General features: G+C 56.6%; 2 protein-coding genes across 2 annotated transcripts in view; one reads left to right on the forward strand and one right to left on the reverse strand.

Moving 5' to 3' along the window:
• The window catches only part of CHRNA2 (cholinergic receptor, nicotinic, alpha 2 (neuronal)), a 6,159-nt gene extending 1,245 nt beyond the window's left edge, over nt 1-4,914 (forward strand). Inside the window, exons 2-6 of the mRNA XM_010002221.1 lie at nt 12-109; nt 1,484-1,528; nt 1,859-1,968; nt 3,146-4,229; nt 4,789-4,914. Coding sequence (XP_010000523.1) covers nt 12-109; nt 1,484-1,528; nt 1,859-1,968; nt 3,146-4,229; nt 4,789-4,914 — 1,463 coding nt within the window. The remainder of the gene's footprint in view (nt 1-11; nt 110-1,483; nt 1,529-1,858; nt 1,969-3,145; nt 4,230-4,788) is intronic.
• Nucleotides 4,915-9,958: 5,044 nt separating this feature from the next.
• PTK2B (protein tyrosine kinase 2 beta) overlaps nt 9,959-13,487 on the reverse strand; it is a 16,509-nt gene continuing 12,980 nt past the window's right edge. Inside the window, exons 23-30 of the mRNA XM_010002223.1 lie at nt 13,407-13,481; nt 12,805-12,951; nt 11,868-11,903; nt 11,580-11,607; nt 11,169-11,215; nt 10,772-10,915; nt 10,263-10,343; nt 9,959-10,174 (exon numbers count right to left, since the gene is read on the reverse strand). Coding sequence (XP_010000525.1) covers nt 9,959-10,174; nt 10,263-10,343; nt 10,772-10,915; nt 11,169-11,215; nt 11,580-11,607; nt 11,868-11,903; nt 12,805-12,951; nt 13,407-13,481 — 774 coding nt within the window. The remainder of the gene's footprint in view (nt 10,175-10,262; nt 10,344-10,771; nt 10,916-11,168; nt 11,216-11,579; nt 11,608-11,867; nt 11,904-12,804; nt 12,952-13,406; nt 13,482-13,487) is intronic.

Below are 13,487 nucleotides of genomic sequence, written 5' to 3' on the forward strand. Positions count from 1 at the left end.
GTTCGCCCCCCTCTCCGCCGGCTACAACCGCTGGTCGCGGCCGGTGCCCAACACCTCCGACGTGGTCATCGTGAGGTTTGGGCTCTCCATCGCCCAGCTGATCGACGTGGTGAGTAGCTCCACCTGTCAGCTCTGCCCTTCTACCAGCTGGTCCTACAGGTTTGCCTGACTGGAGCCTGGGGACGCTGGTGGGAGGTCAGGGTCAGGCACCAGTGACCTGCTGGTGATTTCCAGCAGGTGACAAAGCACCCAGACTTCAATAAGCAAGGGGGTCTGCACCTCTCCTCTGTGTCCCAAACCCTCCCTGACAGCAGGAGAACATAATGGAAAACTGCAGTTCTCCACTGCTGCCCTGTCCTTATCCACAATCTACCCACCCTGGGGCACCTCTGGGCTTGTCTGTTCATCCATCCCTCACTAATTCCTCCTATGTACATCCACCTGTACACCATCAATCCATCTACCCATCCATCCCTCTATCTATTTGTCTATCAATCCATCCATCCATCCATAGAATAATGTAATTCCAGACTGGTTTGAGTTGGATGGAACCTTAAAGAGCATCTACTCCCAACCCCCTGCCATGGGCAGGGACACCTCCCACTAGACCAGGTTGCTCCAAGCCCCATCCAACTTGCCCTTCAACACTGCCAGGGATGGGGCAGCCACAGCTGCTCTGGGCATCCTGGGCCAGGGTCTCACCACCCTCACAGCAAAGAATTTCTTCTTAATGTCTCATCTCAATATCCCCTCTTGCAGCTTGAAACTGTTCCCCCTCATCCCATCACTCCCTGCCCTTGTCAAAAGTCCCTCCCCAGCTTTCCTGTAGCCCCTTCAGGTACTGGAAGGTGCTCTAAGGTCTCCCTGGAGCCTTCTCTTCTCCAGACTGAACAACCCCAACTCTCTCAGCCTGTCTCCAGAGCAGAGCTGCTCCAGCCCTCTGATCACCTCTGTCGTCTTCTCTGGACTCGTTCCAACAACTCCCTGTCCTTCTTGTGTTGGGGACCCCAGCACTGGACCCAGCACTGCAGGGGGTCTCACCAGAGCAGAGCAGAGGGGGACAATCCCCTCCCTGGCCCTGCTGGTCCCACTGCTAGGGATGCAGCCCAGGACACAGTTGGTTTCTGGGCTGCCAGCACACGGTGCCAGCTCTGTCCACCTTCTCATCAACCAATACCTTTCCACCTCTCCACCTATGTACCTGTCTATCTGTCCATCTGTCCATCATTCCGCCTGCCCACTCCAGTCTACCCTTGCCCGCCCATCGCAGCGGGTCTGCTCTGCAAGACGCTGTTTCTTGCTGCCATCTAGTGAGCAGATGTCTCGGGTGTCCAAGTCTCTCCTTGGACTTGTACCGGTACTGGTTGGTTCCAGGAGGTGAACCCCCTGAGATGGAAGGCAGAAGGTGATTTGGGGGGGGGATGCAGTGATGGGACAAGCTCTCTCGCCCTCTCCTTTCACTTCTCCCTCTTTCCCACCACAGGATGAGAAGAACCAGATGATGACCACCAACGTCTGGCTGAAGCAGGTAGGAGGAGCATTTTCTCACCCTGGGCAAGGTTTGCAGAGTGTGAAGGAAGGAATCACAGAATCAGAGACTGACTCGGGTAGGAAGGAAGATCATCTAGCTTCAACCCCCCTGCATGGGCAGAGACACCTCCCACTAGACCAGGTTTCTCAAAGGAACTGGATTTAGGGCAGAGAGACCCTGCTTGGGGGGGCTTGGTGGCATGTCCATGGTGCTGCTTCTCTGGGGGATGCTGCCAGAGGAAGAGGTGGAGGAGGAAGAGGCATTAGGCAGCTTGTTCCCACCAGACCCAAGGCCACTTGACAAGCCCCACTCTGTGTCTCCCTCCAGGAGTGGAGTGACTACAAGCTGCGCTGGGACCCGGCAGAGTTTGACAATGTCACCTCCATCCGGGTGCCCTCTGAGATGATTTGGATCCCTGACCTTGTGCTCTACAACAAGTGAGTGATGCTGCCAAGACGGGGCAGCCCTAGGGCTGTGTCCACCCCTAGGACACCTTCCCTGTCCCATCCCATCTCATCCTATCTCACCTGATAACATCCCACCCTGGTAGCTCCCTGATGCTGCCATCTCCATGGGCCTCCTGCCCCTCATCCCACCCCACTGGTAAGGATGCAAGTCAGTAACCCCCTGAGATGGAAGGCAGAAGGTGATTTGGGGGGGGGATGCAGTGATGGGACAAGCTCTCTCGCCCTCTCCTTTCACTTCTCCCTCTTTCCCACCACAGGATGAGAAGAACCAGATGATGACCACCAACGTCTGGCTGAAGCAGGTAGGAGGAGCATTTTCTCACCCTGGGCAAGGTTTGCAGAGTGTGAAGGAAGGAATCACAGAATCAGAGACTGACTCGGGTAGGAAGGAAGATCATCTAGCTTCAACCCCCCTGCATGGGCAGAGACACCTCCCACTAGACCAGGTTTCTCAAAGGAACTGGATTTAGGGCAGAGAGACCCTGCTTGGGGGGGCTTGGTGGCATGTCCATGGTGCTGCTTCTCTGGGGGATGCTGCCAGAGGAAGAGGTGGAGGAGGAAGAGGCATTAGGCAGCTTGTTCCCACCAGACCCAAGGCCACTTGACAAGCCCCACTCTGTGTCTCCCTCCAGGAGTGGAGTGACTACAAGCTGCGCTGGGACCCGGCAGAGTTTGACAATGTCACCTCCATCCGGGTGCCCTCTGAGATGATTTGGATCCCTGACCTTGTGCTCTACAACAAGTGAGTGATGCTGCCAAGACGGGGCAGCCCTAGGGCTGTGTCCACCCCTAGGACACCTTCCCTGTCCCATCCCATCTCATCCTATCTCACCTGATAACATCCCACCCTGGTAGCTCCCTGATGCTGCCATCTCCATGGGCCTCCTGCCCCTCATCCCACCCCACTGGTAAGGATGCAAGTCAGTTTTCAACCCTGTCCCCATGTCCAGTGCTCATGTTCCCACCCATCTCCATGCTCTGGGTGATGCCTGGAAGGATGAACCCAGAACTGTGCAGGGATCTGTGATGGGGCCACAGCCTCAAATCCAGACTCACACCAGCCCTGAGAGCTGGTGGAGCTACTGGTCCTATTTCCTGGTGGAAACCCTTAATCTTTCTCTGACCTTCCACCTGTCCACCCCTGCAGTGCTGATGGGGAGTTTGCTGTGACCCACATGACAAAGGCCCACCTGTTCTCCAATGGGAAGGTGAAGTGGGTGCCACCTGCCATCTACAAGAGCTCGTGCAGCATCGATGTCACCTTCTTCCCATTCGACCAGCAGAACTGCAAGATGAAGTTCGGGTCCTGGACCTATGACAAGGCTAAGATCGACCTGGAGAACATGGAGCACCATGTGGACCTCAAGGATTACTGGGAGAGTGGTGAGTGGGCCATCATAAATGCCATTGGCACCTATAACTCCAAGAAGTATGACTGCTGCTCCGAGATCTACCCTGACATCACCTTCTACTTCATCATCCGTCGCCTCCCGCTCTTCTACACCATCAATCTCATCATACCCTGCCTGCTTATCTCCTGCCTGACTGTACTGGTCTTCTACTTGCCCTCTGACTGTGGGGAGAAGATCACCCTCTGCATCTCCGTCCTGCTGTCTCTCACCGTCTTTCTGTTGCTCATCACGGAAATCATCCCATCCACCTCCCTGGTCATCCCTCTCATCGGGGAGTATCTCCTCTTCACCATGATCTTCGTCACGCTCTCCATCATCATCACCGTGTTTGTCCTCAACGTCCACCACCGCTCCCCCAGCACCCACACCATGCCCTGCTGGGTCCGGAGCTTCTTCCTCAACTTCATCCCTCGCTGGCTCTTCATGAAAAGACCTCCAGCCCTGCCCCTCTCCGAGGGCACTGCCGGGCAGTACGACCTCCCGGGGACAAGGCTCAGCACCTCCCGGTGCTGGCTGGAGACTGACGTGGATGACAAGTGGGAGGAGGAGGAAGAGGAGGAAGAAGAAGAGGACGAGGCAGAGGAGGAGAAGACATACCCCGACCGCATGTCACAGGCAGACTCCCAGGGCACCCAGTGCCAATATGGCTGTGGGCGACAAGCCGGGAAGATGTCAGAGGCCTCAGCCCCCCGGGTGCCCCCCAAGGGGGAGGAGGAGGAAGTGGGCTTGGAGCTGACATTGTCCCCCAGCATCCTGAAGGCCCTGGAAGGGGTGCAGTACATTGCAGACCACCTGCGAGCTGAGGATGCTGACTTCTCGGTGAGTGGGTGCTCCTCAAGTGCTGGGGGGAGAGGGAGGGTCCTGCACTATGGGTGGTGCCTCCTGCCATTTGTACCTTCATGGAGGGATCAGAGCTGGGATCCCTGGCAGGTTCCTTGGCTGCTGAGGACCCAAAGCCAGGGAGAAGGTCAGTGACCATTCTCTGGGAGATGCTGAATCCATGGGGTCAGTTGAGGGTTCCTCCAGCTCCCTGCTGGCCATGAGGATGTTGGAGGTCCTTCTCCTGCCCGGGACAGAAGAGATGGCCCAGCCTGTCCTGCAAGGACCCTGCTCAGATGCCACACCCCTACTTTTAGCCAGGTGGGATTTAGCCAGAAAACCCTGGGTGGGATTTACTCTCCTCTGAGCAGCCTCCCTGGAGAAGTCCATCCCTCAGCCCTGCTGCTCCAGGGATTTCCCAAGACACAGAGCATCTCCTCACCCCCAGGCTAAGAGCAGATGCAGGGGAAGGCCTGGGTGGTCTCCTAACCCAAATAAGTCCTCACAAACAGGGGTCTGCAGCCTCTGCCCGTGCTCACAGCCCCTCTCTGCTTGGCAGGTGAAGGAGGACTGGAAGTACGTGGCCATGGTGATAGACCGCATCTTCCTCTGGATGTTCATCATTGTCTGCCTGCTGGGCACCGTGGGACTCTTTCTCCCACCCTATCTAGCAGGGATGATCTAGGGGCCAGGCTGGACTGTGGTGGGGATGGCAGGAGATACACGTTCCCTCCTCCTGGGGAGTGGGCACGGTGGTGCCCACATTCAGCTGGACCCTTGCTGCTCCTTAGGAGGACATGGTGGCAACCATGGAAGGCCCTCAGATAGAAAATGGAAGATGAAACCAAGGCTGTGCTGAGGGGTGATCTGGGGAGGGACAACTGCCTGCCATCCTGCCCAGGGCAGTCACAGCCATCGAGGAGGGCACAGTGCAGCTCCTCCATTGCTTGAGCACAGGCTGGAGGCATCTAGGAGAGGTATCTGCTTCCTCAAGCTGCTGCGAGTCCTACCCCAAACCCAAGAACTGCATCTGGTTGAGACTCCCACATGCTGGGTGAGAAGAAGGGATTTCAGGGTGCTCAGAACCATAGTTGTGCATGATGTGGGGCAGGAGACAACTCCATGTAGATGGTCCATGTAGAAGGTGTATGGTGGTGGGAGGGAGGTCCCTGCTTGGTTGCATGGGTCTCTGCCCTGCAAAGCCCAGCCCAGGTGCAGACCCTCTGTAACCCACCAGCATGAGTGGTTCCTCCCACACTATCCCACACCAGAGCTCAGCATGGCAGTGAGACAGGAACAGCTGAGCTGGAAATGTGGGTGGCTTGTAAGGGAAAACTGGGATAACCCACCTGGCCACAGCCAGATGGTGCCCATGGACTCTGGGGTGCTGCCTTGTGCCAGGGCTGGTGGCCTTGGCTGGTCCAGGGGGAATCTGCACTGCCAAGGTGCACACCAAGCAACTCCTCCTCTCCGTCCCATGTCAGATCCCTAAACCCCCTGGCTCTGCTGGCAGCTGCAATCCAGCTTTGAATTCCTAGCTTCTGTGCACCCTGAAGGATCCACGTGTACAGGACATCTCTTGTCTTCCATGCCCCATGAGACACAAGGTTTTCCCTGCAATGTTTTTTCTCTTCCTGGAGACCAACCCATCATGGTCCTGGATGAAATCTGAGGGGCTGCAGAAAAGTGTTTTCAAGAGTGAAATGGGCAGGAAAAAAACGCTTCCACGGAGGGACAAGCACATCCCAAGAGTGTTGCAACCGCCACAGTGTGGCACTAGATCCCCCAAGTATCCTTCTTTTGTGGGGAACTCAACTTCATGGCTATGCTATTCCCCATAAACCACTTCCCAGCAGCCTCCAGTATGATTGCATGATGGTTTTTGAAAAAAAGGTCTGTGGATACCATCACTAGCAAGGGGTGGGAGCATAGAATGGAATCACAGAATTGTTTTAGTTGGAAGAGACTTTTAAGATCTTCAAGTCAAACAATTACCCCAGCACTGCCAAGGCCACCACTAAACCATGTCCCTCAGCACCACAGCTACATGGCTTTGAAATCCCTCCAGGGATGGGGACTCCACCCCTGCCCTGGGCAGCCTGGGCCAGAGCCTGATAACCCTTGCCAGGAAGAAATTGTTCCCAATATCCAATCCAAACCTCCCCTGGCACAACTTGAGGCTGTTTCCTCTTGTCCTGTTGCTTGTTCCTTGAGAGAAGAGACCAACCTCCCTGGTTCCAACCTCCTTTCAGGCAGTTGTAGAGGGCAAGAAGGTCTCCCCTCAGCCTCCATTTCTCCAGGCTGAACAGCCTCAGTTCCCTCAGCTGCTCCTTGTCAGACTTGCGCTACAGACTCTCCCCAGATCTGTTGCCCTTCTCTGGTCATGCTCCAGTCCCTCTATGTCCTTCTGGCCATGAGGGTCCCAAAACTGAGCCCAGGAATCAAGGTGCAGCCTCACCAGTGCCAAGTATGGAGCAAGCAGGAGGAACCCAGGCCCCCAGTCTGGGTTGTGGGCTCAATGGGAGGGAAATGGGGCTCCAGAGGGGACATGGATGCAGCAGACCCAGGTTGAGCCCAGCAGCTCCCCTAGGGATGCTGTCACTGAGATGGCACTTCCCCACTCCTTGATCTTTCTAAGGAGATGCCAGTGACCAAGGGACGTGTCCCCAGGGTAGGGTGGTGACAGGCAAGCACAGGCATGGACAGCAGGACTTGGTGCATGGTTTATCTCAGCCAGAGGGAACAGCGTTGTGGGGAGATGCTGGGGGAAAGCCCGATCCGTGCGGTTTCCAGCTCAAAGCACAAACCCAACAGCGACTGCTTTTGCCCTCCTTGCTTATAGAGAGCAGCTCGGGGAGAAAAAAAACCAAACAGCTCAGCTGGAAGAAGGATTGTCCTCCTGGTCGGTGTCCCCAAAGGCCTGTGGGGTCCCATCCCTCCTGTTGCTCTGCAGGGCTTGGGGCTGGGCACATTCTGGCCACTGGCGCCAGACCCGGCTCCCTTCGTTAAATAAACGTTTCTGGACAATGTAGGACACACCACTGGTCCCTGCAGCCACTGCTGCCGCGGAGAAAATGGAAGATGAAACCAAGGCTGTGCTGAGGGGTGATCTGGGGAGGGACAACTGCCTGCCATCCTGCCCAGGGCAGTCACAGCCATCGAGGAGGGCACAGTGCAGCTCCTCCATTGCTTGAGCACAGGCTGGAGGCATCTAGGAGAGGTATCTGCTTCCTCAAGCTGCTGCGAGTCCTACCCCAAACCCAAGAACTGCATCTGGTTGAGACTCCCACATGCTGGGTGAGAAGAAGGGATTTCAGGGTGCTCAGAACCATAGTTGTGCATGATGTGGGGCAGGAGACAACTCCATGTAGATGGTCCATGTAGAAGGTGTATGGTGGTGGGAGGGAGGTCCCTGCTTGGTTGCATGGGTCTCTGCCCTGCAAAGCCCAGCCCAGGTGCAGACCCTCTGTAACCCACCAGCATGAGTGGTTCCTCCCACACTATCCCACACCAGAGCTCAGCATGGCAGTGAGACAGGAACAGCTGAGCTGGAAATGTGGGTGGCTTGTAAGGGAAAACTGGGATAAACCACCTGGCCACAGCCAGATGGTGCCCATGGACTCTGGGGTGCTGCCTTGTGCCAGGGCTGGTGGCCTTGGCTGGTCCAGGGGGAATCTGCACTGCCAAGGTGCACACCAAGCAACTCCTCCTCTCCGTCCCATGTCAGATCCCTAAACCCCCTGGCTCTGCTGGCAGCTGCAATCCAGCTTTGAATTCCTAGCTTCTGTGCACCCTGAAGGATCCACGTGTACAGGACATCTCTTGTCTTCCATGCCCCATGAGACACAAGGTTTTCCCTGCAATGTTTTTTCTCTTCCTGGAGACCAACCCATCATGGTCCTGGATGAAATCTGAGGGGCTGCAGAAAAGTGTTTTCAAGAGTGAAATGGGCAGGAAAAAAACGCTTCCACGGAGGGACAAGCACATCCCAAGAGTGTTGCAACCGCCACAGTGTGGCACTAGATCCCCCAAGTATCCTTCTTTTGTGGGGAACTCAACTTCATGGCTATGCTATTCCCCATAAACCACTTCCCAGCAGCCTCCAGTATGATTGCATGATGGTTTTTGAAAAAAAGGTCTGTGGATACCATCACTAGCAAGGGGTGGGAGCATAGAATGGAATCACAGAATTGTTTTAGTTGGAAGAGACTTTTAAGATCTTCAAGTCAAACAATTACCCCAGCACTGCCAAGGCCACCACTAAACCATGTCCCTCAGCACCACAGCTACATGGCTTTGAAATCCCTCCAGGGATGGGGACTCCACCCCTGCCCTGGGCAGCCTGGGCCAGAGCCTGATAACCCTTGCCAGGAAGAAATTGTTCCCAATATCCAATCCAAACCTCCCCTGGCACAACTTGAGGCTGTTTCCTCTTGTCCTGTTGCTTGTTCCTTGAGAGAAGAGACCAACCTCCCTGGTTCCAACCTCCTTTCAGGCAGTTGTAGAGGGCAAGAAGGTCTCTCCTCAGCCTCCATTTCTCCAGGCTGAACAGCCTCAGTTCCCTCAGCTGCTCCTTGTCAGACTTGCGCTACAGACTCTCCCCAGATCTGTTGCCCTTCTCTGGTCATGCTCCAGTCCCTCTATGTCCTTCTGGCCATGAGGGTCCCAAAACTGAGCCCAGGAATCAAGGTGCAGCCTCACCAGTGCCAAGTATGGAGCAAGCAGGAGGAACCCAGGCCCCCAGTCTGGGTTGTGGGCTCAATGGGAGGGAAATGGGGCTCCAGAGGGGACATGGATGCAGCAGACCCAGGTTGAGCCCAGCAGCTCCCCTAGGGATGCTGTCACTGAGATGGCACTTCCCCACTCCTTGATCTTTCTAAGGAGATGCCAGTGACCAAGGGACGTGTCCCCAGGGTAGGGTGGTGACAGGCAAGCACAGGCATGGACAGCAGGACTTGGTGCATGGTTTATCTCAGCCAGAGGGAACAGCGTTGTGGGGAGATGCTGGGGGAAAGCCCGATCCGTGCGGTTTCCAGCTCAAAGCACAAACCCAACAGCGACTGCTTTTGCCCTCCTTGCTTATAGAGAGCAGCTCGGGGAGACAAAAAACCAAACAGCTCAGCTGGAAGAAGGATTGTCCTCCTGGTCGGTGTCCCCAAAGGCCTGTGGGGTCCCATCCCTCCTGTTGCTCTGCAGGGCTTGGGGCTGGGCACATTCTGGCCACTGGCGCCAGACCCAGCTCCCTTCGTTAAATAAACGTTTCTGGACAATGTAGGACACACCACTGGTCCCTGCAGCCACTGCTGCCGTGGCCCCTAGAGAACCACCAGGATGCCACCTCCCCCAGCTGCTGTGACACCCCCTCCCCACCCCTGGGGTCCAGGTCCCCGTCGCCACAAGCCGCCTGCGGCCGTCTGTCCTTGGAAGGGGGTGAGGGATGGACACACGGACCTGCTGGCTGAGCCAGAGGGATTTTCAGGTGCCCTTGGCGACAGCCAGGTCCGCCCCCACAAGGGACAAGTCACCCAGATGCCTCCCTTCTTCAGAAGACCAATGAGACGATGCTAAAGCCGAGAGGAGAGGGGACAGGGAGGGCAGGATGGCAAGGCCACAGGTGACACACAAAAGCCGGCAACGTTCTCCTCCCATCTCCACCAACGGAAGTGCAGTGGTCCCTCTCCTCCTCTCCTTCCCCACCCCTTCTTCTTTCCTCTCTCCTTCCCCTGCCCTCACTCCAAGCACAGCTTCACCAGGTTAGCCTGGACCTTGGCTTGGTCCACGGCATCCAGGAGGTTCTTGGCGTCCACAGCCAGGGTGTGGGAGGCCGTCAGCATCTGCCTCTTGCACTCCTCCCTCAGCGAGGTGACTGCGTTCTGCTGCGCCAGGCGCATCTTGTTGATGAGGTCGGCCAAGTCCTTGTTGAGCAGCTTCTGGGTCCCCTCGATCTGACCACGACATGCAGAGGTTAGGGACAGGAGTGCCACCAGCCCCTGAGCCCAGGCCAGAGCCTTGTCCCTTCCCCCCTGGCCCTACCTCGGTGCGGGAGGCAGCAGGCAGGACAGGCAGGATCTCATCCACGCTGCCGATCAGCTTCCGCAGGGACAGGCCCACGTTCTGCGGGGAGGGCGGCAGGGTCAGGGGGGCTTGAGGCAAAGGGAAGTGGGGTATGGGAATAGGTTGGGTCGCTGAGCCAAGGATCCCATTCGGGAGAGGGGCAAGGTGGGAGACTCTCCTATCATGGACCCGAGGACTCAACAGAGGAGCAGGACATGCTGAAAGTGCTGCCATGATTGGTCCAAGAAACTAATGGAAGTGCAGGACGTGCTGGAAATGCTCCCACCACTGACTCAAGGACCCAACGAAGGAGCATGCTGGAAGCTCTCCCATTGTTGACCCAAGAATCCAAAGGAGGAGCTGGGAATGTTGGAAATGCACCCTCCAACACCCACCAGCCCTTCCTGAGAAGGATGCTTAGTGGGAGTCGCTCAGCAGACCCATTCCCACCTCCCTCCCCCATTCCCCCGGCCTTGCCCCCTCCCTACCTTCACCACGAGGATGTACCCCTCGGGGGGCAGGAGGCTGATCTCGTTCTTCAGCTTCAGCACTGCCCGCACCAGGTCCATCACGTTGCTGTACACCCTGTCATCCGTGCGGTCCAGGTTGGCCGTGGGGGTCGGGTGGATGGGCTGCCAGGAAATGGGGACACGACGGGATCAGGTGGACAGAGGGGGTGAGGAGGGAAAGACCAACACATGTGGGGGACCCTGGCCAGACCTACCCACCTCCCACCCACCACCCCAATGCTGCTGGGTCCCTTTGGGGTTCAAAAAAGTCCCATCCTGCAGATGCAGAGGGATGATGGAGGTGGAGGAATGAGAGTGTGGAGGTGGAGGAAGAGGACCAGGACCATGGTGGCCCCCATCCAGGGAGGTCTCTTACCTGTGCCCCAAGTCTTGGAGGCTTCTGGGGGGGGACCGTGAACTCGGCTACGCCATCAGTAAGAGAAAGGAAAGAGTCACTCTGGGTGCTCCCATGGACACATGGACATGCTGCTGGACCCATGCTATGTCCCCACCACCCTGGAGCAGTGCGTCCCACTGTGGCTGAACACCCTCACCCACCCCAGCTATGCCACCTCCCCGCAGAGTCAGACCCCCTAGACCCCTATGCCCAGGACAGGCAAAGCTGTTCCCCATGATCTGGGATGTCTTCCATGGAGGACCCCAAAGCCAGGAGAGATACAGCCCTGAGATGACTCAGCACAGGGCCTCCCCTTTGCAGCCCCAAAGTGGGTTCTCCTGGATGGGGGCCACGGGACAACCTGCACCCTGGAGAGCTCTGGGCACTCACTGTAATCCGTCTCCTTCTCCGGGAGCAGCTGCAGGAGGAAAAAAACAGTAAATGAAAGGCACAAAGTCCTGGCTGGAAACAAAGAAGAGGGAGGAGGCATCTCCATCCCTTCCCAGGGCTTCTGTGCCATCAGTATTTCGCCCCGATAAAATATTCAGATTAATTTTCCCATTATTTATCACCCACCCATGGCAAAGCAAATGAGGATTCTTTTGGACCCCCAGAAGAAGGACCCGCCTGCACCCAAACACACCCTGAATCAGCTTCTCTGGGGCCAGCCCCACTCACCGGAGGAATGTTGTTGTTCATAAACACCGTGGGGTCCTACAAAAGGGGAGAAGCTTTGTGAAAGGCATGGAAAAAAGGAGAAAGAGGGAAAAATAGGGATTTTTCTGATTTCTGGGAGACTCATGAATGACACCAGAGGAATGTATCACTGCAGGGTCTGGGGATGTGGGAGGGGAAGGGGCTTCACACCTGTCACTGGTCTTATCTCCATCCCATCCCACCACCCCTCTCCACTCCCCGCATGCTCCAAAGGTACCAGAACCCTCAAACTACTGCTGAAAAAAAATGAAGCTTAATTCAAGCTCCTGTTTACAGCCACTGGGCATCCAACAGCCCCGGGGCTCTGGGCTTTGCTTTATTGGCTGCGTGAGTTGAGTGAATAAAAGATACTCAGTCTCCTCCTGAGCCTGTCTCACCACAAGATGATGTATTTTTCACACCTTATTTATCTCCAGTCCTTATTTCCAAAGAGTTATAAAAGCTCATTGAGATTCAATTGCAAATATTTTTCCCAAGTTTCAAACTATTCATTTTGAAATGAAGCAGCTCCATGAGGTTTTGATGGGTGCAGAAGATAAAGGGGTGCAAAAGGTCTGGCTGCTGGAGGAGCCATTTCTCCCAGGAAAAAAGGACTTTCCAGCCATGAAGAGCAAATTCAATGTTATTATTAATATGTAATAATGTAATCATAGAATCCCAGACTAGTTTGAGCTGGAAGGGATCTTGGAGACTCCAACAGCTCTATGCCCCATGACCCAGCACTGCAGGGGGTCTCACCAGAGCAGAGCAGAGGGGACAATCCCCTCCCTGACCCTGCTGGTCACGCTGCTGGGGATGCAGCCCAGGACACAGTTGGTTTCTGGGCTGCCAGGGTGTGTTTGAGGGTGGAAGTGCTTCATGAGGGTGCAAGAGCTGGGGACAGCCCCAAGCCACTCACCAGGGACTCCTCCTCCTGGCGCAGCCACTGGTAGTCCTCCACCATCTGCTTCTGCTGCTTATCCAGGACCTGCTGCATCTTGAGCCTCTCCAGCTCCCAGAGCTTCTGCGCCTCCTCCCTGCTGCTGGGACGGAGAAGATCTTCCTCCTGATGTGACAGGGTGACCAGGGGGGTCAGGAGCCAGAGCCTGCCCTGGTGTTGGCACGGGAGCTGTGCTCTGTGCATGCAAGCCATTCACCAGACCCCAACAGCCACGAACCCCCGAAGTGAATTTGGGGAGCGTTCGGTTTTCCCGGCAGGGAGAGGAACGTGCCCGGTGGGAACGCACCAGGGCATCCCGGAACGTCCCCCGGGCAGCGGGCAGGGGACACGTCCAGCAGGGCACCCCCGCAACGCACCCTCACCCCCGACCTCCTGTCACCACCCCTCCCTGGGTGCTGGATTTGGCTTTTTCCACAGGAAAACCGGGAGCAACAGGGAGCTGGAAGCAGCAGCAGCGGCGGCAGCGCGGAGCGGGGCAGGGAGGCAGCCGGCATCCCTCCCACCCAAGCCCGGCACATCCCGGGATGTGGCTGGGATGTCCTGGGAAGGCTCCTTCTTACCCTCATGCTGTGGCGCTTGAGGCCGCCGTGTCGCTGGGGCGGGGGGGTGCGCAGCGAGGCGGCCGGAGACTGGTACTCGGT

The sequence above is a fragment of the Chaetura pelagica genome, unplaced genomic scaffold (assembly GCF_000747805.2).
Source record: "Chaetura pelagica isolate M959 unplaced genomic scaffold, ChaPel_1.0 scaffold107, whole genome shotgun sequence".
NCBI classification, from domain to species: domain Eukaryota; kingdom Metazoa; phylum Chordata; class Aves; order Apodiformes; family Apodidae; genus Chaetura; species Chaetura pelagica.